Source organism: Pteronotus mesoamericanus, unplaced genomic scaffold (genome assembly GCF_021234165.1).
Source record: "Pteronotus mesoamericanus isolate MK-2021 breed Mesoamerican mustached bat unplaced genomic scaffold, CSHL_Meso_final contig_24, whole genome shotgun sequence".
Classification (NCBI taxonomy): Eukaryota; Metazoa; Chordata; class Mammalia; order Chiroptera; family Mormoopidae; genus Pteronotus; species Pteronotus mesoamericanus.
Genome location: NW_026555100.1, coordinates 10,176,887 through 10,204,776, shown reverse-complemented (window position 1 = coordinate 10,204,776; position 27,890 = coordinate 10,176,887). Strand labels below are relative to the sequence as shown.

Sequence of the window (27,890 nt, the reverse complement as noted above, 5' to 3'; positions counted from 1 at the left end):
TCTGCCACGGCCTTCTGTCCAGGTTTCCTTAGAGGTTTTCTGGCTAATTTAATCCAGTTATCATGAAACACTGAGATGCCAAGTTTCTCCTTATATAACCATGCTTTTATTAATTTTGATTTTAATGTCAGGTCTACTCAGTAATAACTGGAGGCTTAGACACTGTCTCAGTCATCTCTTCATTAGCTGCCAAGACATACCTAACTATAAGAATTACAGTCTGGAAGCATATGGGATCTGGGAATCATTTCTGTAGTTATTCAAAAGGGGGTTCATACTCTGTATTGGAGTAACCTGTAAGAATTGCCATAGTATTACAAAGGGGAAAAATGTATTTCACTTGCCTTTCACCAAGAATTTCAAGTTATTTTATCAACTAATTACTATTAGCTAAGCAAAACTTTATTATCCAGTTTTAAATTGTGGCCTTCCTTTAAAATTACCTCACACAAAACTTTCCCACAGAAATAGTGAGAGACCTGGGTTTAAAAAATTTTTTTTATTAATCCTTTTATTTCACACAAACCTCCTTTTGCTTTAACTCCTAATTTGTCTTTGTGATTTTTAAGTTTATTGTTCCTCAGTTCTACTTTTGTCATCTGAACTGATGACATAAAAATAGAAGATAATTTGAGAATCCATAATATATATTATATTATAATAAAATTATCTTGTTGATATCTGTCTAAATGGACTATTTGTTTTATAAGCCTTGACTCATTTAGCCTGCTAATCAGTCAATTCAATTAAAAAAATTGTTTGGACTAATTATTTTCAAACAATTAATGTAATCATTGTCTTATATTGACTTACATGGAATTACCATCTGATATCAGTAAATTCCATAATTCTATTTTCGTAATTACATCAGTAACCATTTTGTTTTATTGGTATTTAGAGGAGATTTGTACTTTGGTCATTGCTGAAGTGTTTGCAGAAGACTCTGGGTGCTTCACATGTACTGCAAGCAATAAATATGGCACAGTGTCAAGCATTGCACAACTAGATGTAAGAGGTAAGGGCTCTTTAAGTGCCCGAACAAGTTAGACTATGTCTTTCAATGTGAGTATGGAAACTTTATATTTTCTTTCCTTACTGCTTTTCATATGAAGTATGCGTGGCTCTCCTTTTGAAAATTGAATTATTAAGGAAAGAGTTCTTGAACAATATCCAATTTTCAACTTATTGCATTTATAACCACCACCACCCCAGTCGTCCTATTGTTTTCTATTATACTTCCTAAGAAAACATCTCCTTGGTTTTATATAAACTTCAGTATTCTTTCTAAAACAGTCCTTAAAATTTTAGTTTAGTTTTTTTCCTCTATCCTCACCATTCTTTAATGCTCCAGATTATGTCTCTGTTTTTGACAAGCATTTTCCCTTTAGCAGAATCATCTGGTTTGCATACATGCCCCAATTCATGGTTATGATCCCATCTCAGTCTCACTGAGGAAGGCTAACAGCTCGGGTCCTATTATTGTCATTTCAGGAAATGAAGACATTAGAAATAATGGGTCTCTTCACTCAGCCAATTCCACCACCAACCTGGCTGTTATTGAGCAACAGCCGTCCCCACCCAACCCAGAGCCTCCTTCTATGGAACAACCCCCTAAACCCAAACTCGAAGGGGTTCTGGTGAACCACAATGAGCCCCGGTCCAGCTCGAGGATTGGGCTCCGCGTGCACTTCAACCTGCCTGAAGATGACAAAGGAAGCGAAGTGTCCTCTGAGGGTGGCATGGTGACCACCAACCAGGCCAGGCCTGATTCTTTCCTGGAGAAATTCAATGGACAGACAGCAAAAATCTCTGAGCCTTCTTCACCTGTCAAAGAGCCCCCTCCAGTCCTGGCCAAGCCCAAACTGTAAGTAAAAATTAGGCCATCCTAATGGCCTAATCACCAAGAGTGCTTGTGAGCTTCTCTGAATCTTCCCTTCTCAGAAACAATGGAGCTGAAAGGGGAATTACAAAATGACAAAATACACTTTAAATGCTTTAAAAGCTGTATAGCCTTACATCAATCTAAGGGTACTATCACTATTAATTATCTACCTCCAAGAAAAGTCAAACAAACTAGCTCACAAATATGTTTGTGTAATATGAGAGGACTCCAGGTAAAGTGTTTCTAAACTCCTTTTATAAAACTGTTTCTTGCCTCTAATAATCCCAATTGTCTGTAATTTCATCCTTATATTTCCCATTTCTGCTTCAACTGAAGCTTTTGTAGTCACTATGGAAAAGGTATTTAGTATTTTTTAGATAGTCTTTGCTATGGCTAGATAAGCTATAGTAACCCCATTGGGTTGTGTATAAAAATAACAGGATGAAAGAAGTCATGTTTTTCAGACTCACCTTAGGAGATTGATGTGCTTGTTGCCCTAACCCTCTGGAGAGCCTCATCAGAGACATGTTGCAATGTTTAATGTTCATCCATAGGAAAGCAAACACAGAACATGATGCTACTACTATGTTCTGTTTTGTCCACACATCAAAATGATAAAAATTATGTTTATAATTTCATAAACTTCTAACTATCAGCATTAAAATCTGTAGTATCGGCACATCCATCATGTATTTCTCAATGCTAACCACAAGATGTTCATTGCAAATAGTTCATGTTGTTTAGTTTTACATTTTTCTCACTACCACATAAGGCAAAATTCAGGGCATAAAATTAAATGTTACGAAACATGCCTCTTAGCAAATCATATCCAGAATTGTCTCTGTCCCCTCAAAGTTCTGCTGGCCCCAGGAAATAGGAATCCACTTAAAGTAAAAAGAGGGGAAGAGGATATTGCAGTGATCTATGTGGGAATGGGAAACCAAACATGCCAGGCCCTGCACAGAGAAAGCGAACTGGAGAGTTGGGAGCTGGGGTCACATGGTTAGTCCATCTTCTGTCCACTTCTCACTCTCTTTCTCGGGTACGTCCTTGTTTCCTCTTTGCATGTCCACTCCACTGTTCTCTCTTTGAAGGTTTATCAGTTCATGTTTGGCCCATCATGGCATGTCTCGTTCTACATCACGGTTTGTGTCAAGTTCCACTGTTAACTAAATCATTCTCAACAGCTTGATTCCAAATACCAGCTGGTCCAGCCTGGTCAAGTATAGAGGACTTAACGCTTGGAAGGAGTACGAGTCAAATGGATCACAGAACTGGGGCTAGGGAGATGGAGGAGGAATGGAGCAGTTCTCAGAGAGGAGACTTGTGGGAATGAGTAACCCAGAACAATCTCCTTCCGGAATTGCCTCCTTCGTAGGGCCTCCTCTTACACAGGGGCTGTTTAGAGGCTATTAGATATGTCATTTTGGATTAGGTTTAGTTTCACGTTGCAGAAAACCCAAACTCACAGTGGGTTAAACACATGAGGGTTTCTTTTTCTCTCAAATAAAGGAATTAGATGGGCACCTGGAGCTGTTATGATGGCTCCATAGTCACAGTAAGAACCCAGTCTCCTATCCTGCTCTGCCAGCCGTAGCCCTGGCTGCTTCTCCAGGCCCCCTGGTGGTCTGAGATGGTGGTCTGGTCCTCGCACTGCCATTTCAAGCAGCAAGAAGGGCGAGTAAGTGGGTGAAAGTCCTGATGTCAGACACCTTTTAAGAAGCCTTCTTAGGTCTTACCCAAATCTTCTGCTTATATCTCATTGGCCAGAACTTAATCACACATTATATTCTAGTTGCGAAGGAGGCTAGGAAGTATGGTCTTTGGCTGTGTATGTTGCCTCCATGAATGAAATCAAGTTATTTTACAAAGTAGTCAGCCAATGGTATCTACCACATGAGACTTTCAATGAATACAAAATTTTTTTCTACTAAGTTATGTAGTGCCACCCTCTAAAAACACAGCCCTCAGCACTATATAATCCTTCAATATATTTTGCCTTTTTAAAGTTTTCTCTTGTGTACATATAGGTTTGTGTTAGTATAGGTACATGTGCATGAACTCACACACACACATACACACACACACACACATCTTTAATGAATCCACATGCCTACAAACTTGTCTTACTGGTTTTAGCCTCATTCATTTTAATCTTTTATTGTATTAAAAATATGTTGACTCTTTGAATAAATCTTCTTGAGGATACAATTTTCTGCTTATTCCTTCAATTTGCCATTCAAATGAACAACAGATATAATTTTTGGAGATCTTAAAAGTGCAACAGAAAGGGAAGCTGTCAGTTTTAAACTCTTATCATCAAAGCCTAGATAATTCAGACTTTGAAATTTTCAACTTGAATATCAAGCTGTCTAGATCAGTGATTCTTCATCCTGACTACTCTCTAGAATAAAATACACAGCTTTTAAAAAATACTTATTCCTTCCCTCCCAATTGAATCAGAATCTTTCCACAGATTATTTTAATGTGCAGCCAGGTTGGAAACTACCGGTCTGGAGTTGGACAACCTGAGTTACAACCCTTTGTCACCCTACCCTACCCCATCACACCCCTTCACATCAGGAAAAAAACAGTAATTAATATTTAAAGTGAGTAAAATGTCAGACAAAAATTAGAATGTACTGGAAAGCCTATACATTGGGTCAAATGTTTCTTTAGAGCAGTGGTTCTCAGTCCTGGATGCTATTAGGTACAGAATCATTTCTAGAATCGTGCAAGGATCACCAAGAACCTTGCTGCCTACAGCACTGGCATCACCCAGAAGCTTCGTAAAACGCAGGGTCCCAGGTCTGGCACCACCTACTGAATCAGCAGCTCTGGGAGGGGGGCCCATAAATCTGTGTTTTAACAAGTGCCTCCAGAGAATTCTGAGGCTCACTACAGTTTACGAACTGACCTACATTTTAAAAGATAATAATAACTAGATCTGGATCCTTTCTCACACTAACTGACTCTCTGGACAGTGATGCCTAAATCAATGAGGCCCGTTTGTCTTCTATGCTCTCCAGGAGATTCTAATGTGTTGCCAGCGAGGTAACAACTGGTAAATCACAACTAAAAGCTGATTGCAGAGGCATATTTACTCAGAATTAGTTATCCTAATTAGTGCTGTGCTGGCAAACGTTTTAACAACTGGACAGAGTCAGGGAAGCCCTGATTGTATTATTTGCAAGTTTCCTACCCCCACGCGCTGATTGCAAGCTGCTAAAGGAAGGTCATTGAACTGAGAATAGGGATGAGATATGCACAATCTACCCTCCAGAGCTGGCTCCAGCAGGCACTGCCCAAAATTGTTGTTGCCAAAATTGCTTTCAAAAGTACTTGATACAGTATCTCATGTTTGTTTTGTTGTGTTTGTCATTGACATTTGATCTTGACGGTTCAAAAATCCCTAAGAAATTCTTTTGGACTCCAGAAACCTCAAGAAACATCCTTATAATTCTGAAATTGATTTTCATTCTTACAAATCTTGAAATGTATATTTGTAGTTCAAAAACCAAAATATATAACAGCCATCATTTATTGGCCACTTACACTTTTTTTGGTGATTGCTTTATTAATTCTCACAACAAAATCAAGAGGTATTACTTATTACTATTTAATAAGGGAAATCAGGGTCAGAAACGTCTAAAAAGTACCCAAAGCCATAGAGATACTGAGTGGCAGAGCCAGGATTAGGATCTGTGTTTGTCTACAGAGCTCATATTCTTTTTTTTTTTTTTTTCAGAGCCCGTAATTTTTTAGCATAATGCTTAAGTTGTGGCAAAAGAGATATTTTCAAGTAACCCCAGAAAGCTGATAAATCTATAGCAAGAAAGCTTGGGGTGTAAACCTGATTTAGAAATCTTTATAGCGGGCTGGTTTGATTCATCCATTTTGAAGAGATGGGGTGGAGTGGGGGTCGGGGAGCTGGGCGTCCGTCTGCTGACGGTGTCCGAACCAAGAAGCGGGGGAGCTTGAGAAGCCAGCGACTCCGGGTTCTCCGGCGCTGGGCACTCCGCGGGGCGAAGGAGGGGAGGCGGGCGCGGGGCGGGGCGCGGTGACCTCCGCCGAGCGCCAGGGCTGGGGAGTCCTGGTCTTTGCCTCTTGGTCCTGATTCGCCTGTCAGAAATAGAAAGGTCGTTGATTAGTCACAGTTTCAGGAATCTGATGATGCTGATGAAGATACGGGAGAGATTCAGGCCATCCAGCTAAGAAAGTTCGATCATCTCCTGAAGAAGCTAAAAATAAGAGGCGATCTGGAAAGAGTTCACAGGAAGATAGTGAAGACTCAGAAGAAGATGTGAAGACCAACAAGGATGATTCTCACTCAGCAGAGGACAGTAAAGATGAAAAAGACATAAAAATGTGCACCAGCAATGGCAGGCAGACTCTAAAGCAGCTTCTGAACAGAGAGAGATTCTCTCAAAGATGTGGGCAGTGAAGAACAAGAAAATGAAAAAGGAGATAAATGATAGGTGATAGATAGATAGATAGATAGATAGATAGATAGATAGATAGATAGATAGATAGATAGATAGATAAATAGATTCCAGGAGATAGAAACTCTTCAGCAGCAATGAAGATTTTTTTAACGGAAGAAAATGGAAGATTTTCTAATGGAAGTGTCTATGGCAGTTCAAAAAAGAAAGACAAAAAGAAGGTTAAGAAGTCCAAACCTGAGAGAAAAAAGTGCCCACACCCAGGCTAAAGGCTACAGTGACCCAAGTGCTGTGGAAGGCAAAGGGGAAACGCGTCTCCCCACAGCTTCCAAGTCCTCAGAAGGAAAAGACCTTCCCCCAACGGAGAAGAGGAGGAACCAGAGAGCACTCCAGAAAAGAAAGTATCCACAAGCCCTGTGGCTGAGAAATCTGCAGATGAAGTCCAGTCCGGGGAGGATTAAAAGTGGAGGTAGTTTAGGAGAGAATTTATTTAAAAATAAAAAAAGAGGAAAAACAAAAAAGGGGGAAGAGAAAAGCTGCATGTGATAAAAACATGGTTTTGGCTAAGGCTGGACTTATGGACTTTCAATGCTTTTTTTCCCCCCTCTTGTTGACAATAACATTTTCTCTCTTTTTAGAAAAATTTTTTAATTAAGAAAACCATTGTATGTTTAATTCACCTTTTGGTCTATTGGTCTCTCCTTTGCCACCACTCTCTCTTCCTTTGCTTTTTCAATGAAAGTCATGTCAAGTTAATCAGTAGATTGACTGATTCATCTTTTTACTTTTAATGGATGGTACACCACAGTTGTAAAGCAATAAGATTTGAGATGAACACTATGAAAATGTTGCTTTTTGCTAAACAGTAGCAAGTTGAGCAATAACCAAAAAACATAGAAGGGTTTTAGTTAAAAATGATTGTTTCTTTGTCTACTTGGATTTTTAAAAATATCAATTGTCCTCTGATACAAGTTTATTTTTTACCTTGGGGGCAGAGCAGGGAGTAGGTTACCTGACTTGCCTGAGGGTATAGGTGGTTGTTTTGTTTTGTTTTTTAATCTCTTCACTTGTTATCTTAAAGAGATTCAGAGCCAGTGATCCTTTTATTCTGCTCTAGTCTTTAAGGAATTTTAAAAAAAAGAATTAAAAAATAAAAATAAAAACAAGGGCTCCAAAACTTAAATCATGTTTAATTTCTTATTTTATTATCTAATGGTTCATGTTTTAAAATCTATATGTATTCTGTTTACCAAGGGTAAAAAAAGAAAAATCCTAGAATTTAAATGGCAAGCTCTATATATCACAGTGGATTTCTTCTCAAACTAACATTTAGGTATTAAGCATGTAAAATACCAGTTAATGTGAAACTCAATAATAAGAAGAAGAAGAAGAAGAAGTCTTTATAGCAACAAGATAGGAGCAGCCAAGCTTATAGCAGTTTATAAAAGGCTGTTACTTTGAATTATTCAGGTTATTCAGGATTTTAGAACTAGTATGCTTTAAAATTAATCTTCCTTTCCTTTATTTTTCATTAACATTGTACCTCCATTATTAAATGTATATAAGTAAATTCCATATATTATCTGTAAATAACCACTTATTATTTGTGTTATGTGTATATATAGAAAGATTTTTGAACTGTGAATGGCTCATACTATCTCAAGCATATTTCTATACCCTGTAGTACCTAGTAAACTAGACACATAGAAGAGTCAATAGAAGTTCATGAAAGATGGAATTGACATCTTGATGTAATGAATGAGTGAATCCAAACAGCTGTTTTAAATCCCTTCTGAAACAAGATAGAATTTAATAACATTTTTTTTAAAAACCCGTTCAAATAAAAAGAGACTTATTCTCTAATGAATTCTTAGTTTTTGTTTAGTGGAAACTTAAGGAAAGTAAGAATTAAGTAATACCAAATGACTTCCTGGCCCTTTTTATCGTCCTTATCTTCCTAAGATTACTTCCTTTTCATATACTACTTTTTCTACTTCCATAATCATAAAATATTTATACAGTATCATCAGATTAAAATTTACTGACAACAATACAAAGATGTCCAGAAAACTACATGGCATTGCCTTTATTCTGTAGCACTCACAGAATGTGACCTGGTGAATACGTGGTCCATTAAAAATTTAAAGGTTGTATATTTTCACACCATTGGGAAAGTCAACACCAACAGAAGCAATGTTAATTGTATATACATTTTTCTAAGGGTAATCTAACAAAAATATTTCTCCTATTAATTGCTGAATCTTTCATCTATGATGAAATAAAAAGGAGGAAGAGAAGTATTTTACAGTGGCAAGTGGAATTCTTAGTTTAACTCCAGACAAAAGTTTTCATACCTGAACAAAGGATTGCCCAGCATGTAGCACTTGACAGCAGTTATGAAAAGTGGAGGTAGATCTCTATTTTGTGAAGTTACTTTTCCATATATTGTGTATCAGAAATGTTAACAAAGGAATGGAAAATTTTAAACTCCAAGAATTAAGAAGAATCAAGGTTTGGAGAGCCTTCTGGTTCAAAATTTTTGCTACTGGTGTTGACTTTCTTGATGCTAAGTAAATATAAGACCTTTCATTTTTAATAGATCTCATGTTCAACAGTTCACCGTCTATGTTTCAAAAGCAACCTATGTTTCTGAAGAACATAAAACCACGGTGGCCTTGGAGCACTGCAATCTCACTTGTGGATCTTCGCATGGTACTCATTTAAGAACAGATTGTCCTAAACAGCAAAGTTTGACAGCCTTGGCAACTTCCTGGATATGACTTTTAGACATTTTTATTTGTTAAAGATAACTGGTTTACTCAAAAAGATGAGATTATAGGATTTAAGGCAAATCATGTAATGCTTTGGTGACTCAGGTTCCTATACAAATGAAGAGACTGCTCCCAGTTTGACCTCCTTTCTCCTTTTAGAAATTAAAACAAAAAAAGTCTAAGGCACTGTTTATAATTATGGGGACCATATAATATATCATTTAAACATGACATTTTTTAGACTGAACGAGACTGTTAATAATTATGCTAGGAAAACAGGCATAAACCAGGACAATCTAGGATGAATCGGGACATATGGTCACCTTTTCTGTGGTCAGGAGAGGATGAGAAACACTAAGACACATCTAGCTGCTTTGTTAAGGTTTGCTCTAAAACGAAACAATGAAGAATACAGCACATTGGCTTGAAGAATTCAGCCCCTTTCAGCAACTCACAGCAGCTTGTAGCCCAGTGCCTTCGATCCCAAAGCCAAATCACTGTCTGTTCATCTTACAACTCTGAGCGCTCCCAATGAAAGGACCATTGTCTCTACTTCTTTTTTCTAATTTATTAATACAAGCATTAAAATTGGTCTGCTCTGTCACACAACTCCAGGGTCACAACAAAAGAATACAATGTAAATGATGCCTCTTAGAGTTATTATGTCCTTCTAACAGACAATAACACAGATTTAGAAAAAAAGAGAAACTCACAAGAAATTGACTAGCTGATTTCTGGCCACGCTGTGTTTTCTTAATCAGCGAATAGTGATGATTTCCCTGCTCTCTCCCCACTCTTGTTTTATTGTACAGCGACTCCAGTCAGCTCCAACAGCTTCACAACCAAGTCTTACTGGAACAACAGCAGTTGCAAAATTCATCTCCTTCATCTCCTAAGGAGTTTCCTTTCAACATGAGTGTCTTGAACTCCACTGCTCCCCCAGTGGTGACAACGTCCAGCAAGCACGTGAAGTCTCCCTCATCACAGACGTTCACCTTGGCCCGGCCAAAGCATTTCTTCCCCTCCACGAACACCACCTCATCAGCCATGTCCCGTTCCAGCTCTCCAGTGTTCACCCTGAGCAGCCCTCCTCAAACCATTCAGAGGACAGTGAGCAAAGAAAACCTCTTAGTATCTCACCCCTTCGTGCAAACCAAATCTCTAGGAGCAGTTTCTGTTCAAAACGAGCCACCCCCTCCAGGTCCCACAGAGCCAGCGCAACTGCCCCTTACATTTTCCATCCCCAGCGGAAGCCAGTTTCAGCCCCGTTGTGTGTCCCCAGCTCCTGTCTCTCCCACCAGCCGCATTCAGAACCCAGTGGCTTTCCTCAGCTCTGTCCTGCCTTCTCTCCCTGCCGTCCCACCCACCAATTCCATGGGGCTGCCCAGAAGTGCACCATCCACGTAAGTGTCTTTGCAGTTTCTTGGTATAAAAAATGTCAGTTGACAAGGGACATGCACACAAAATAACTTGGTCTGAGACAGGACTCTCAGTTAGTGGACTCCTGAGTAATCCTCTCTCTCAGACACGAAATGGATATCGAACACCTTAGGACAAAGGGCATGATAACTTTAAATAATGTTTAGTAATTAAAATATTGAAAACACCTCTACAAATGCAGATTCTCTAGGCAGTGCTCAATTTTTGCACACAAGATGCCATCCGTAAGTGCTTGATGACTCCTGGTGTCGGTTGCCATTTCAACCACTCTGATTTCTAGGCCTTTCTACACTGACCAGTACTTTTCATGGGTGTGTCAGGTGTGACTTTATTTTGCAGGCCATCCCAAGGACTCATGAAGAAAAATACAAAGTCTCCCCTGCCAGTGAATGATGATTCCATTCGTGAAACTAAAAATGCAGTGATTCTAGACTTGGGGAAAAAAATGAATTTCAGTGATGTCAGATCAAACCAACAGGTAAGTTTGTTGGGTTCAGGTGGTTTATCAGAATTTCACTCTAAGGAAAATAATTTTGCTTAATTCAGTCCTTCTTTAAATGTTCAGTGAGGTCGTCAATGCAGTCTTGGAAGGTAGAGCACAGATTCACCAAGGGTCATGTAGTAAACTCCATACACATGGGTCCAAAGTTCTTGATTACCCCTGCCATTAACTCAGTTTACCTTGTCTACGAGAGTTTGCCCAAAACAGAATATGTTAAAAAAGGAGAGAGACTAAATAGTCTGTTGACCATTTGAACAGTCCTCAGCTCAGTTTTGGCATACACCATCACATCTTTGAGATATTTCAATATTTGAGCCTTGAGATGATCTAGATTTTGAGGAACTGGGTTCCAGGCTCTTTTATCTGACTCCTTCAATATAATGTCCCTGAGGTCTGCTCACCATTTCCTCTCAATTTTTACATTAGGTTGAAACATGTGAAATAGCCATTAGGCAATATCCTGTGGTTCAATCTGTACAAATCCTCACTTACCAATAAGTGTTTACACTGAAAGAGAAAGAGGAAAGACATATGTGGGCATCAAATAAAAGAAAGATAGTCAGTTTTCTTATTTGAGTCATTTATTTTTGCACTTATAAGGTTTTTTTTTTTTAATGCAGGTTTACACTTTAATAATCTAACTCTTGATTTATTTGCCAAGGTGGGAACTGATAAAATCTACTTTGAAATATAATGTGAAATTTCAATCAAAGCTATATGCCAGCCCTGGCCAGTGTGGCTCAGTTGGTTGAGTGTCATCCCATAATTAAAAGGTTGTGGGTTCGATTCCCCGTTAGGGCACATACCTACATTGCAGTTCAATCCCTGATTCACATGCCTGTGATCCTCAGTCCAGGTGCATATGGAAGGCAACCAATTGATGCTTCTCTTTTGCATCAATGTTTCCCTCCATTCTTCACTTTCTGAAAGTAATAAAAAGAAAGACTATATGCCAAATATTGTGGAATTTGTGGCATAAGTATTGGAAATAAGGCTGGAAATAAGGCTCCAGATCTTCTTGACCATATGCTGTTTTTCTTAGTGTTTCTGTCTCTTGTTTCCAGTGGACCACAGATATACAGTACTTTACAATTGTGTTATATGTCAGACAATTTTCACTGAGTGGGTCCTTTTGAAAATGTGTTGCTTAAAACCTTTCTAAAATTGACTTTAAATTATTGAATTGAAGCAGAGTATTTCAGCTTCTCATAATTGAGTATACTTATCATGTATTATTTCATCAAATTACATATATTTCTAGGAGGCGAATACCAAGACAACTATTCTTCTCTTTCATTTTCTAGATAAGGAAAACTAAGGCATGGTTGTCAAACTGTCAGTGGTGGAACTACAGCTAGAGCTCTGGTCTCTGGACACTCTCACCTTTTTCCTGAACTCTGTTGCCTTTTTTAGTTTTATGACAACAGTTACCTTCCAGCCCCATAAATGTTGCTCTGTCTAATGCAGATTTATTTTCCTATAATATTGTCATCTATTTGTGGTTGTTAATCCTTCTAAGTGTCACTGAAATCAGAGCTGTGGTCAGCCTATGTCATTTACAACTCAGAGAGGGAGCAATTAGAACCCTGTAAAAATGATACCAGGTCAGCACACAAGCTGTTTCGTTAGTCTGTAGGTAGATCCATGCTAATCCACTGCCCAACTCAGGAGAAAGTAGGGGTTTTCTCTTAATTACCTGAAATGAGAGCACATGTAAACATGAATTTCCATTAAGTTGAGTGCCAAAAACCCAGTAGAACTCTTTATTAAGTCTCCATCATGAGTTAGCATCAGGGCTAATAGTGGATACTAAGAGCAGTCTCAAAAACACCTCTTTGGCCTTGGCCAGATAGTTCAGTTGGCTAGAGCACTATCTTGATAGGCCAAGGTTCTGTTTTCGATCCCTATTCAGGGCACATACAGGAGCCCACCAATGAATGCATAAATAACTGGAACTGTAAGTGTCTCCCCCCATCACTCTCCCCTCTTCCTCTCTATCTCTCCAAAATCAAAATATTAAAAAAAATTTTTTTAATCACAGTATTCTTCATCTGAATATATGTGACATGCATCAGTGTTCCTCAGAGAATTATTTTAGTAGATTAGTCCTAGACTGCCTTCTATGCATTGGAATAATGAAAAACAGGCTGCATAAATGCAATTCAGGAAACTAAGGAGTGGTCTGAGATGGAATGCTTGCATTTGGTTGGTAGATGTTGATTCTGATGAAGTTTTGAGGAATAAGATGATGACTGTATTATAATGTTGTTTTATGCATTGCTGCCTTGGGAAATGATAGTGAAAATGTCATGAAGAACTGTCTAAAATGTATTGTGGCCCATTAGTAAAATTAAGAAGAAAATTTGCTTAGAAAAGTAGAGAACAATCATAAAGAAACACTTATATATTGATAGCCATCTACACCTTCAGTCTGGAGACACAGAAATCAAAATGATCTGTCTTCTCACTCCCATATTAGCTTACACATACGAGGGGAAAACAAGTGATTTCTTTTAAAGAGTATGCATTTGTTTTGGTTTGTTTGTTTTGTTTCTGTTCTTACTTTGAAAACTTTTAAATCTGGAAAGCTGGACTCTCTTGCCCTATTTGATTCCTAAGCAAATGAAGAATAATAACTGTATTAGAATATTTGTGTAGTCTCATCACTACATTATGCTAAGCATGTAAATAAATCAGAAGTCTAACTTCTAGATTATTTTCTTTAGAAAATGGGTTTTCTTTGATATATCTACCACCTTTATTTCTCTGCTGTAATATTCCAGCATTTTCCCCTCTAACTTGTTTTATATAACATTTCTAAGTATCAATTAACATTTGCCTCTTGGTTCTTGGAACTTTTTGCAATACAAGGGTGCTATCAAATGTTCTTATGTATTCCTTCAGATATACATACTTATTAAAATGTTTAGCTCTCTAAAGTGACAACAAAGTTTCTGCAGCTTGGGGATAAGCCAAGAGAGAAGTGCCCGATTTCAAGGTTTGGCTGCATCATTTCTTATTTTGAAGGGTATCATTCACCACCAGTGGATCCTCACTGAACAGCAATAAAACTTAAATGCTTTAGGGCTGCAGGATGAACCTGAGAGTAAAAGAAATCCAGGATCAGAATATGTAATGGAGCCCTCACACCAGTGATTCTAATTCACACATGACTTGGCATGATGTTCTGAACCCCGTAAATATTTATTGACTGTTCATTTGTAAATCTACACACACATTTAATGTCTCATTTAAACTTCCCTCCTTGACCTCATTTCTCTTGAAAACTTCCCATTTCTTCATTCTGCTCCCTTCTCTCTTTTTTTAAAAAAAAAGAGAAATGAGTTTTTCAAGTATATGTTAAAGAAAGAATAAAAGAATTTAGAAAGATTTAAGAAAGAAAGAGAAGAAGAAGAGAGAAAGAAAGAAAGAAAGAAAGAAAGAAAGAAAGAAAGAAAGAAAGAAAGAAAGAAATGCTTCTTTAAAACTCTGCAGTTCCTAGATACTCCCTTGCATGACAAGAAAAAAAGAGTACCTAATTCTTGCTCTGCCTTTTGTTCTCCTAATCTTCTCTGAGCTGCTTAATCATTTCCTCTATTTGAATCTTACCTTTTTCATCTGTTAGCATGAATTCTTCATAAAAATCCTCTCTTGTGAGCAGTCTTGTCATCCATTCCTTTTCTAATAAAAATTCCACATAGCCATTGGCTTTAGGTTGCCTGCCTTGGGAACCGTAGGACCCTGAAGTGAAGAAATACCTGATGTCATCTGCCCTGGGCCTGCCCGTGATACACCAATCACAAGCTCCCTGGGAGCTGGAATTGGGGGGTGTCTTGCTCATTGTTGTACCCCTGTTATGTCTGGCACAGAGTAGGCTCTCTGTGAATATTTACTGAACTAATATACAACAATGGAATTTACACTAGTTTCAGATAGGATAACAAAACTCTCGACCAAGTAGAAAATTTTGGATTTGTTTCCTAGAAAATATCTCATTTGACTATCTAGACTATGATTATACATAATTGTGGATACTACTCACTGTGATAGCAGTGTATTTTAACCAACTGATTAAAAAGATGAAAACTTTAAAAAACACACTGAAATTACACACAGAAAAAAAAAGATGAAATTAAGCAAAACTGGTGTTAAATAAACACTTAAGTATAAATAAATCTCTATATCTTTTAATAATTATTTATTCTTAGGGAAAATTTGAATTTAAAGTATTTTTATGCAACCTTTTTGAAAGTAGAGTCTCTGATTTACAGAACATTGTATCTCCAGTGCCTGTCATAGTATTTAGCACATAGTAAGTGCTTGCTAAGAACTTGGCATCAGGGACAGGAAGTAAGCTATGAAACCTGGTCATCTTTATTGAAGGTAGCATATAATTATTAGATAAATTGTAAAAGAAGGCATCCTTTGTGTAGGTTAACCTCCAAGTTTTCTCTTCTGACCATGCTGTGGATCACCCTGAAACAAAAAATTGTACTTTCTCTAACACATAAGACTTTCTTAAATGAACATTGTACCCAGAGTTGCTTGGAGCCCTTGAGCAGGCTCCTCCAGCTGGTTTGATCCCATTTGATTATTTGCCTCTAAAGTCCAGACTCAGAGCCTGGAGTAGAGGGAGTCGGCATGAGCTCAAGGCAGTGAGTGTCCGATGATGGCCCATGTTTGGGGAATCCAGAGCCTCAGCAATGTCATCCATATCTGACTGGGCTGTATCATTACATTGTGGTTTTCAACAGAAGGAAAGCACTCTCCACCAGTATGCCATTTTGAAGAAAAATTCTGCAGATATGTCCTAAAAATCAAATGTTTGAAGTTGTCAAATTAATCAGCTTTAAGATGATTATCTTTAAAGAAAATAAAAGGAACTATGTTTTGAAATTGCATGGTCTTCTGAAAAAAAATTGTTTAGCTTTTTGTTTCATAGAGCAACTGAAATTCTGTGAAATTTATTTTCATTTAAGGTCTTAAACATAAGCTTAGAAAGGATGGGTCATTTGATTTGATTGCCATGTAGGCCAGATTTGCACACCCACATTCTCTTCTTTGAGCATAGACATTACCTCCAAGCAGCTGATACAGAAATTTCTGCTTTTACTCACAAAGGGGACAAGGCAAGGGAAAATGGAGAACGCGACATAAATTCAGTCCTAGAAATTCAAAGTGCCCATCCACCCACAGTGGATCAGTCATGCGCCCTTTGTGCACAGTAGGGCAGAGAGCACCTTTAAACTTAACATACACATATTCCTCATGTTGACAAATTTCCCTACAAAATCTGAGTCCCATCAGTCATAATTTAGAATGACAGCCTTGATTTATATGCAATAAGGATAGTTGCCCTTGGGATAACCAACTCTTAGTGCAAAGCACTACAAAAAAAATGGCAATTTCTGCTTTGGGGATGGTGTAGATCTTTATTAACATCTCAGATGTAAAGATTCAGTGCTTCAGTAACAAGCCACATGGTTGCCTGGCTTCCTCGTTCCTGAGGCTCGACTCTCGAAATATTTTATGAAGTTTTTCATGGAAACTCCTTCACTTACAGTATTCTGATTTTGTTGTTCATCTTTCATTTATACATTATATTGTATAACTGGTACATTAAGCAGTTATGTGTAAAAAGAAATTTTTTTTCATTATTCCTTTAAATTTATCTAATGGGGTTAATTCTTCTGCTCCTGGCAATCACAAATGTGAGGCTATCTCACAATCATTTTGACCACTTTTAGTTCATGTAAAGTTTCATGGTTACTTTATTGCAAAATATAATATTGATCCAAAAGTAATAAAATAAACAAAAACTACAATTTTGATCCAATCATACAAAATTCCCAGTCCTTGTAGTAACCAACACTCTATCCTTATTCAAAACCAATACCCCACATACAAACACCCACATCCCAAGCCACACCCCAGGGACTGCTGCAAGAATGGAACTTAAAAAGCCAAGAAGGACCAGTTTCTCTCTTTTTTGTTCCCTTTGCCTCACTTTACTAACTGATTTTCATGACTCCTTCCTTTCCCAGTCATGGAAGGACTAAGCTGACCCACACTGGCTTTGCATCATGTGGGACCCCATGTGCATGATGAGAACCATCACAGGGTCTCTTCCCTGATACAGTGCAGGAGCGCAGTTACTCAAAGCCGCCCACCAACGAAAGTCCACGTCATCCTCATTCTAGATTTCTTAGGCAGGGGAGAGAGACCATGCTAGACAGACTTCAGGTGAAAGGGAGGTACTCTGGGCTTGGAGGCGGAGGTAGGAGACTTACAGACGTTAGTAACTGTCTCCAATGTCCTCTCACTTGATCTTCTCCCTCCTGACTCTTATATGTCTAACAGAGATGAAGGCTTTAAATCATCTAACCTATCCTTAGGCACCTGATTTGAAATTTCTGGAGAATAGTTTGTCTCCCAATTCATTTATTTTCTAATACATAGCCCACCTTGGTGCCTCCATAGAAACTTCCAGTTAAAATCTGTTTATGACTGTATGCTCAATAATTATAAATAGTATTTTTAACTAAATTTGTTGAGATGACATTGGTCAGTAAAATTATCTAGGTTTCAAGTGTGCCATTCTATAATACATCATCTGTACCGTGTATTGTGTATTCATCACCCAAAGTCAAATCTTCTTTCATCACCATATATTTGAACCCCTTTACCCTTTACTAACTCATGCCCAACCCCCTTTCCATCTGGTACACTATGCTCTTGTCTGCATCTATGAGTTTTTGTATGTTTGTTTGTCTTTTTGTTCATTGTTGCTTTCAATTTTATATCCCCCATATGAATGAAATTATATGGTTATCGACTTTTTCCATCTAACTGACTTTGTTTAGCATTGTATTTTCAAGATCCACCCATGTTGCCACAAATGGCAGTATTCCATCTCATCTTATGGCTGAGTAATATTCCATTGTATATATGTCCCACATCTTCTTTATCCAGCCATCTATCGAAGGACACTTCAGTTGTTTCTATGCGTGGGCCACTGTGAATAATACTGCAGTGAACATATAGGGGTACATATATCTTTGTGAATAAATGTTTTCAAATTTTTGGTGTAGATACCCAGATTAGGGATTGCTAGGTCATATGATAACTCTATTCTTAATTTTTTGAGACACCTCTATACTGTTTTCCACAGTGGCTGTACCAGTTTACATTCCCACCAGCAGTGAATGATGGTTACTTTTTCTCCACAACTTCTCCAACACTTACTATTTACTTGTCTTGTTGGTAATAACTAGTTTAACAGGTATGGGGTTGTAGTTTGATTTGCATTTCCCTAATAGCTACTGAAAAACATCTTTTCATATCTGTTGACCATTTGCATGTCATCTTGGGAGAAGTGTCCACTTGTGTCCTCTGCTCATTTTTAATTGGATTGTTTGATTTTTGTTATTCAGTTGTAGGAATTATTTATATATTTTGGATATTAACCTCATATCAAAGGTGTTGTTTGCAAATACTTCTGCCATTCAGTTGGTTGGCTTTTTGTTTTGTGGATAGTGTCTTCTGCTATACGGAAGTTTTTTAGTCTGATACATCCTATTTTTTTTTTTTTTTGCTTTGAATTTCCTTGCCTTAAAAAAAAAAAAAAATCCTCACTAGAGGACATGCTTATCAATTCTAGAGAGAAGGGAAGGTGGGGCGGAGACAAACATCAATGTGAGAGAGAAACATCGATCAGTTTTGCACATGCCCTGACTGGAGACCAAACCCACAACCTAGGCATGTGTCCTGCCTGAGAATTGAACTGCAGCCCCTCGGTCTATAGGATGACACTCCACCCCACTGAGCAACACTTGCCTTCAAGGTCAAATTAATAAGATATTCTCTAAGACCAAGGTCTCTACGTTTAGTACCTGTGTTTTCTTCTATATAATTTATTGTTTCAGGTCTTATATTTACATCCTTGGTCCATTTTGAGTTAATTTTTGTGTATGGTAACAAATAGCAGACTAGTCTTATTCTTCTGCATGTGTCTTTTCAATCTTCCCAGCACCACTTATTGAAGAGGCTCTCTCTTCTCCATTGTATGTTCTTGGCTCATTTTTCAAAAAGTATTTGCCCACAAACATGTGAGTTTATTTCTGGACACTCAATTTCTTTATTGTTATTATTTTTTTTTAAGTTAAAAAAGCTTCCTTTATTACATAAAGCTAATACAGCTACTTCCAAGTTCAACTGTTTGTGCATCTCCCTATTGTTCAGTGTTATGTCTGTGATGTTAAAGACAATCACTTCCAAGTGTCATCAGGTAGCAGCTTTCTGTGGGTGTCATCATTTGTCATATCTGCTCCCCCTTTCACCTACAGTTAAACTGCCCTAGGAAAATAAGAAGCTCTCCCAGGCCCCAGAATAAACGTATACCTAATGCTCTTCCACTCCTAGTTGTGCCAGAAGCAACTCTGAAGAAGACACAATTAAAGCTATCACAAGTGCCCCAACTTATCAATATACTGTTTTATCATTTTCATTGACAAAGTGTATTACAATGGGCTCTCAATTCTGTTAGTATTTTTATTTTTTTTCCAAGCATTTCTTTCTTTATTTACTTATTTTTAAATACATTTGTCTCTGCCTCCCCCCCACCACTTTCCCTTGTCCCCTTCCTCCTTCCCTCCCTCAGCTCTTCCCCTTTGGTTTTGTCCATGAGTCCTTGCTATATGTTCCTTGACTTTCCCCTTCCCTTCCCTTTCCCTGCCCGCCCTTCCCTCCTTCCCTCTTGTCTCTGTTGACCAGCAACACTGAAAGGAAAAGGAAAAGAAATCAATTCTGTTAGTATTTTTAAAATAATTCACTGACTGTTCTGTTTCCATCACCTCCCAATTTGTAGTACTGGTAAAACAATAAATTTAACCATGTATATGTTTATAGTAAAACAAAATATGCAGTTTTTCATCGTATTATTTTTGTGGTTCCTTGTGTGAAACCAATTTAAGCATTTTTAAATTCTGTAAGATCAGGCCCCAACTTGATAAAATCACCAAAACACGTTCCAGACTCCTCAAAGGTGTGGTAGAGTGGGAACAAGGGCTTGCCCTGTGGCATTCATGCATTCACTCTTTCTTCCAATGCTCACCAAGTACCTGCCATGAAGCAGGCACTCACTATTTAGGTTGCTGTTGATACAGAAAGAAGCAAGATAAACAAGATCTCTGCTCTTGTGGAAGTAATATTCTAGGGCTTAGAGATATCCAATCATTCAATCAAGAAACAATCAAACACAAAAAATACTAGATAGCAACCAGTATTAGACAGAAAATTAGAGAGGAGAATTACTAGATAAAGTGGCCTGGGAAGGCTGCTTTGGGGAGGTGACTTTTAAGCTTGCTAGAATATGGCAGAGAGAGCGAGTGAAAGGAATTCAGGGTAAGTCCTAGATTTAGGGTTTAAGTGGGTACACTCAAAGGGTGGTCTGAGGACCTGTGCAGTCTGCAAGCTACCTCCTTTCCACCTTGAGATAAGTACAGAAATTGAGAGTAACCACTAGGAAACTTTTATAGTAATTAGACAGAAAAATTTCATGTCTTTTATAATAATTTTGCATGCTTTTAAATTCTCATTTTTCTAGTAATTCATTCTTACTTTGTTTTACAAAAGTACAGGTTGGAAATTTTTAGAAACCTGGTTTTCACCATAGATAGTGTGGAGAAACACTGGCTTAACCACTTAACCAAGTGGATGAATAGAAATGCCATTTCCTAAGATGAGAAAGAGCAAAGTAGGAACATTTCTGGGGGACAGAAATCAAGTGGGCATTGTTTGGACCATGCTACATTTGAGATGCCCATTGGACACCCAAGCCATGGTATCGAGTAAATCACTGGGCATATGACTCTCATGATACAGAGTAGATTACTGGGTATATGAGTTCTGGGGAAAGACCAGACTTGGAGATATGGATTTGGGGCCATTCAGCATACAGAAGGTATCTGACGCTGTGGGATTGGATGAGATCACCTACCTACAGTTAGGAGGTAGCAAAGGAGACTGATAAGGGAGAGCCAGAGAAAGAGAAGGAAAACCAGTATGGTGTCATGAATACACAACAGAAGAAAATGTTTCAAAAATAAGTAGCCATCTGTGTCTCATGCTGCTGAGAGGTCCGATAAGGTAAGAACAAAGAAGTGACGACTGGTTTTGGCAAATCTGGAGACCCTAGCAATAGTAACTACAGTGGAACAGTGAGAACACAGTCCTAACTAGAGAGTAGGTTAGCAAGAAAACAGGTGACAAGGAAATGATCCTGTAACAATACAAAATATTTTTCAAATATTTTTGTTGTTAAAGGAGCAGAGAAATGCAATGAAGACTGATACGGAGTCAAGGAAGATTTATTCAAGATAGATTTTCTTTAGGTATACAGATGGGAATGTCCAGTAGAGACAGGAAATTGGTAATGCAAGCATCCATCAGAATGCAGTACAGGATAGCTTTGCCAAAATTCCACATAGGCAGTTCTACATATTGAAATGGACATTAATAGTAGTTGTGGAAATTACATTCCATCTTCATTCCATTCCCTACAGGATTCTACTGGGGCTCCATGCTCAAGGTGAGGAATCGGGATTCACTAAGGCAGTTTGGGATTATAGTAGAGACACTGAAATCACCTTTAGTGCTCATGGTGAGGAACTGGAAATGGAACATGCCTTGTTTATTGGGGCTCCATGATATAAATCTAACTTCTGAACCTTAAAAAGTTGCATCTTCAAATTATAATGTCACCTTCTTCCTCACCCATAGAAATTGAAATTGAACCATGTTTGCCATTTTGACAGGAGTACAAAATTTCAAGCTTTGAGCAGAGACTGATGAATGAAATAGAGTTTCGTCTGGAACGAACCCCTGTTGATGAATCAGATGATGAAATCCAACACGATGAGATCCCCACAGGCAAGTGTATTGCTCCCATCTTTGACAAGAGACTCAAGCACTTCCGGGTCACGGAAGGCTCTCCAGTCACATTCACCTGCAAAATTGTTGGAATACCTGTTCCAAAGGTAAGGGAAGATGACAACCCGCTTGGCAAAGTAACAGCACAGAACTGTAGACAGTACTTTATGAAAGTCTTATCAGACTCAACTGAACTATCTACAAATGGAATAAAAACCAATACCAGAAAATTAACACAGCCCAGATAATTTGGCTAAAAAAAGACAGTCAGGAATTAGATTGTTAAGTAGGCCAAAACCAAATCAGACTTATGGATAAGTTAGAATTTTATTAAAATTTTAAAATAAACTTCTGAGTTATGACTCCCTCTTTTGGGCTACTGATTCTCTCAATCATCGAACTCGCCAAATTGATTTTTTTTTTTAACTTAGCACTTATTGAATATCCCCAGTGTACCTGTAGTTGTACAAAGTGAGCTATATTTGTGTCATTACTATTAGGTTGGTAAATGCTAAAAATGTCATATATCATTATCACTGACTGCTGAAAAATCTTATGAGTCATCAGATTTTTTGGCAGTCAGCGGAGAGAAGGATTTACACACAGTTTTGCTGTAGCAGGGGATCTCTCCACTCTTCTTTCACAAACAGTAATTAGCATGGTGTTATCATGTAACATTAGGGGACAAGGAAATGGAGACAAGGGCAGCTGCAATCAGTACTTTATCCTACCCACCTACCTCCTACCCCCCATCTTTGAGATATCTCCTTGATACATGCAGAACTTAACATGGAAAATATATATATTCAAATTTTAGCTGGATGAAAATTTAGTGGGTGAATCCTGCCCTCATTCCACTTAACATAATAAATCATACTATCCTTTCAAGCAAGGTGAGCTTGTCTAGATCCTGGGATCTGCAACTGCAGAAGACTTGAGCATGTAATGGGATAGGACAATGGGAAAATATTCAGGCTCCCGGTTTTCTTTTTTTCTTTTCTTTTCTTTGCCTCTGAAAACATGTCTGGTCCTTAGGGTAACTTTCTAAGTAATTATGAAGTATAACAAAAATAGTTAAAAGCTTCATCTTGATCCTAAATTATATAGAATTTTTGACTTAAGCATTGTACAAGTGCAGGAGCATATTACACTACTTTTAATACATTTTATAATTTTTTCTAAGTGTTTTATAAGAGATGAGTCACTTATACAGATGAGAATCAGCTCTTGCCTCACCCTACTCCCTACTTTATTATCCTCTGAAGATGTGCAGAAAAATGTATATGCTCCTTGATCATCTTTTATTTTAGGTTTACTGGTTCAAAGATGGAAAGCAGATTTCAAAGAGAAATGAGCACTGCAAGATGAAACGAGAAGGAGATGGAACATGTTCTCTGCACATTGAATCCACCACCAGTGATGATGATGGCAACTACACCATCATGGCCGCCAACCCCCAGGTGGGTACGCAGAGTTCAGCGTTGTGCTGCACTCTGAGGAAGGAGCAGTTGATGTCATGAATGAGAACTTGAGAAGTGCGAGTTACTGAAGAATGCTGAGGAAAATGAATGAGAAGCATTGTGATAGTGTGCCACTAAAGCACAGTATCACAGTTTAGAAGACCAATTAGCCACTGATGGGTTGTTCAACCCTTGAGCCTTTGTCAAAGAACATTAGTGGTACCTATTCCCTGTATACATGTCCCAGACCTATTGGGCCAAATCTTGTGTTTATCAACTCATTGACTCTCTTGAAGAGTTAATAAATCAATCTATCAAAGAAAGATTGTTTTTGTCATTCAGGGAATAAGCAAATTACTTCACAAAGTTTTGTGAGTATTCTCAAACTCAGAATCTCTTTTTCTTTTCTTTTTTTTTTTGGTAAAAGTTAGAAAGCCGTAATCTTTTGTTTTCCTGAATGAGATTGACTTAAACTTCCCCTAAAAGACATGGCTGAATAAATATATTCAGCTACTATCAGAATAGGAATTTCTACTCTCACCTACTCTTCCTACTAAAATATTAGTTTTGAAGATAATCTCTATTGAGGCAAGTATAAAAACACCTGGTCATGATCCCTGAATGTGGCTGCGCAAGAATCCATTTTTTTTTTCCATTTGTGCTCTGTTCATTTCTCAGCTTAAAAAGTGAAAGTCATCAAAATATTCTTAAAAACCCCTCCCCATGGACTATTAACAGTGATTTAAGGAGTCATATTATCTTTTTATCCCCCCAAAGAAAACTTATAATAGTTAGCCAAAAGGTTGGTAATATTCATGTCCAAAAAAATTTATTAATATATAAATTTAAAAATGTGGAATTATTATTTTAGCCTTACTCATTTTCTTTTTCTTAGGGGAGAATCAGCTGTTCTGGTCACTTAATGGTACAAAGTTTGCCCATTCGCAGTCGACTAACACCTACTGGTCAGTCTCACAGGTAAAGACAATAAGAATCTTCCTTCTCTAGCCCGTCCCAAGCAACCACCCATTACAATGAGTACTGAAGTACTAGGTCTAGAAATTGTTACTTAAAGTGTAGTCATCAACCTGTAGCATCAGTATCACTTGGGGGCTTATTGCAAATGCAGAATCCCAAGCCCCACCCCAGACCTACTGAATCAGAATTACATTTTGGTAAGATTCCCAGGTGACTCATAAGCACACTAAATTTGAAAAGTACTGGCCTACAGCACACGTCTAATGCTTCAAAATTTGTAGTCCTCAGTAGTACATGTTTACATATAAATCAGACCTGGAATTATCATTTTTTCTTTAATAAAACAAAAACTGTTAATGCTTATAGGGATATAGATTGAATATTGTTATCGTTGTTTCCAATATACCAACTGTCTCTAATAAACTACTTGGCTTTCTTTCTCTCTGATTTCACCTAACCACTAAAAAAAGAGAGCATGGCTTTTCCTTGACTCTTATAGCACCATAAAATCTTAGCAAAGCATTTCATAGGTGCTGACATGGGTGAATTAAATTTGACTTACCAAAAAAACAAAAATACTGACTCATGTTTCAGATACAGTATTTCACCGCTGTTGCACTATACCTTCTTTATTTTTTTTTTTTCCAAGAACAGCTGTTACTGTGGGTCATTCTGAACCAGTAAGTTCATGATAATCTTTAATGATCTGCCATAATTTATAGCCAGGTTAAATTTTATTACTCAGAGACACAGGGATTGCAGCTGCCTTGTTCTGGGTAATAAACAGGACTTTTCTTTTGGCTTTCGTTTGAGGTTCAGCAGGAATACTGATTTATTTGTTTATTTTGAAACTTTTGAACAACTGGTCAAACCCAAGGCAAGAGGAGCTGAGCCACTTAACCCAGAATGACTTCAGAGAGAAAGAAGCTAAAGCCTGTTTATTTGATTACAGATCTCACAAGATATTCCTGCAGTGTATGAGATACTTACCACTTTGTTTGTTACATCAGCTCCACACCATTATTTAATATTTGTTTATAGTCCAGCAATGTATTTTCCCTCCCTCACCAACTTCCACCCACAAAAAAAAACAAACAAAAAAAAATCTGTTTTCCAGGTTCAATGGCCATGCCTGAATGCCTACTGTCATAAGTTTGTAAACTGGTTTCTGTATTTAATGCCTGAACATGTTTGTTGTTATAGAGGAAGATCCCGAGTGCAAGAAAAAGACAAGGAGCCCCTGCAGGAACGCTTTTTCCGGCCACATTTCCTGCAGGCTCCTGGGGATATGGTAGCTCACGAGGGGCGCCTCTGTCGGCTGGACTGCAAGGTAGACCTTAGTGCCACCCTTGGTTCCAGATCTGTTCACGTTTTGCAATTGTTTGTTTGTTTGCACTTATTTTTGTTTGTTTTTATTTTGTGGGGGTTTTTTTCCAAGGAAAAGAGGACTGGGGAAGGGAGAGAGATCACTTTTTTCCCCAACAATGCTCTTTTGAAGCACTTAATAGTAGACAAAAAATATTTCCTGAAATTTTTAAGTCTTTATATCTTACTGTTGGTATTGTATCAAGTTAACTCTGTGTGTGTAAAAAACAATGAAAGAGGTGATATAATTCTGACATTTTCCTTGTGGTGCCTGGGAAGTCTTTATTACTATAAAGCCAAAACGTGACTTTTGCATTCTGGGAGCCTTTTAAAAATTAAGTCATGAAAAGATGGCTCCAAGGCAGTTTATGAAAACAGACGGTAGTTTCTCATGCTAATCATTATTTGTCACCTGTAGCTATGCTACGTTCTAACTCTTTGATCAGAAATGAGGTTTGCTTGAGCAGCCTGGATATTTCCCCGTATGCAGAGAAACTTAAGTCGCCCGTCTTCCCCAACAAAGATGCAGAGTGCTATGGAAAATTTAGGTGCAAGTTAGTAAAGGCTTGAGGTTAGCATTCATAAAGTCCACTTCTCTTGATGATCCTTGCTCTCCCAATGAATGCCTGAATAATGTTGGGGATTGACTGTTACTTCGTCCACTCTAAACCCTAGCAGATACCCTAGCCTGGGTCCCATCCCCAGTGTTTCTGATTTAACATTACTATGCTAAATAGTGGGCATTAGGATTTTCAAACGCTCCCCACGTGACTGTTACACAGCCAGGTTTGAGAAAACTGGTTCAGTGTCTGTCCCTTACTTGGCTACTTCTCACTTATTAGGTATGTAAGATACAGCATTTCTGAAACTGATGCTGCAGGCCTATTTTATCTGTGTAGCTTCTTAATTTGTATTTATTCTAATCTAGAACATACTAATGACCTGAATTGGGGTCTAAAAACTATACTGTTTAAATTCATGTGGCCATTTGTCCAGATGCCTCTTGTCCTGGTGTCCCTTCACTACCCCATGTTCTCTTCCACTGCTTGGTGCCAGATAAGGATGAAGAACTCAGTCACCAAATAAATCTGCCTGTCATCAGTTTGTCATTTGCCTCAGCTGTCCTGTTTTCTTTAAAAAAAAATTAGGTGAGTGGCTTACCACCCCCAGAGCTGACATGGCTGCTCAATGGCCAACCTGTGCTACCAGATGCCTCCCACAAGATGCTGGTCAGAGAGACTGGAGTCCACTCTCTGCTCATTGACCCGCTCACTCAACGTGATGCAGGGACCTACACATGCATTGCTACCAACAAAACTGGACAGAATTCCTTCAGTCTGGAGCTCACTGTAGTAGGTAAGGTTCGCTGCTAGGGGCCTTAAACAACTCCCTCCAAAGTTATTGCCCAAATATACAGAGCCTCTGACAGAATTACTTAGTCCTTTGCCCCACCAAATCTAATCTCAGTTTCAAGTAAGTATCAGCCATAAATATCATAGGGTGCCTTGTGCATATTACGCATGCGATAAATGGTAATCATTGTAACAGTTAATCAATCAATTAGTTAATTAACTGAGCACTACCAGTTTCAAGCCCCTTGCCCTACAGTTCATCATCCTGGAAAACACAAGGCTCTTTCTCATCCCACCCTTTAAGCTTCCATGCCTTTGCATCAATGGTCCCTCTACCTGGAATGCCCTACTCTGCCTAGCAACATCCTACTCATTCCTTAAGGTTTAATTCAAATGTCACCACCAAGGCACAGTGAATCCACCAGGCACATCCTTCTCTGTTTCCATAGCACTTAGAAAAGGAGAGACTCTTAGAAAACTTACGGTGTAGCCATTTACTCCTTTGCTTCCCTGAAGAGCCTATAAGCTTCTGAAGTCAAAGATTCTGACTTATCCTTCTGTGTATCTCCTGTGTCTGACTGCCTGGAACATGGAAGGTGCCCAAGAAATGCTGAACATAACTAAACAATGAATTTTTACCTTATAAGATGATGTGAACAAAATTAATGCCTACAAATAAAGACAACAAGTCATCATCTCCTAAGTGGTACCAGCCCTTTGGAGCAGTAGTCCAGCCAGAATTAAATTTCAGAATATAGAAATTCTAGTG

General features: G+C 38.2%; 1 protein-coding gene across 1 annotated transcript in view; it reads left to right on the top strand.

The window, feature by feature from the left end:
• The window catches only part of MYPN (myopalladin), a 77,902-nt gene that overhangs the window by 36,839 nt on the left and 13,173 nt on the right, over window positions 1-27,890 (top strand). The window contains exons 8-16 of the mRNA XM_054572696.1: window positions 899-1,015; window positions 1,492-1,864; window positions 9,908-10,498; window positions 10,875-11,013; window positions 21,852-22,073; window positions 23,277-23,426; window positions 24,322-24,404; window positions 25,608-25,734; window positions 26,918-27,125. Of these exons, the coding sequence (XP_054428671.1) occupies window positions 899-1,015; window positions 1,492-1,864; window positions 9,908-10,498; window positions 10,875-11,013; window positions 21,852-22,073; window positions 23,277-23,426; window positions 24,322-24,404; window positions 25,608-25,734; window positions 26,918-27,125 (2,010 nt within the window). The remainder of the gene's footprint in view (window positions 1-898; window positions 1,016-1,491; window positions 1,865-9,907; window positions 10,499-10,874; window positions 11,014-21,851; window positions 22,074-23,276; window positions 23,427-24,321; window positions 24,405-25,607; window positions 25,735-26,917; window positions 27,126-27,890) is intronic.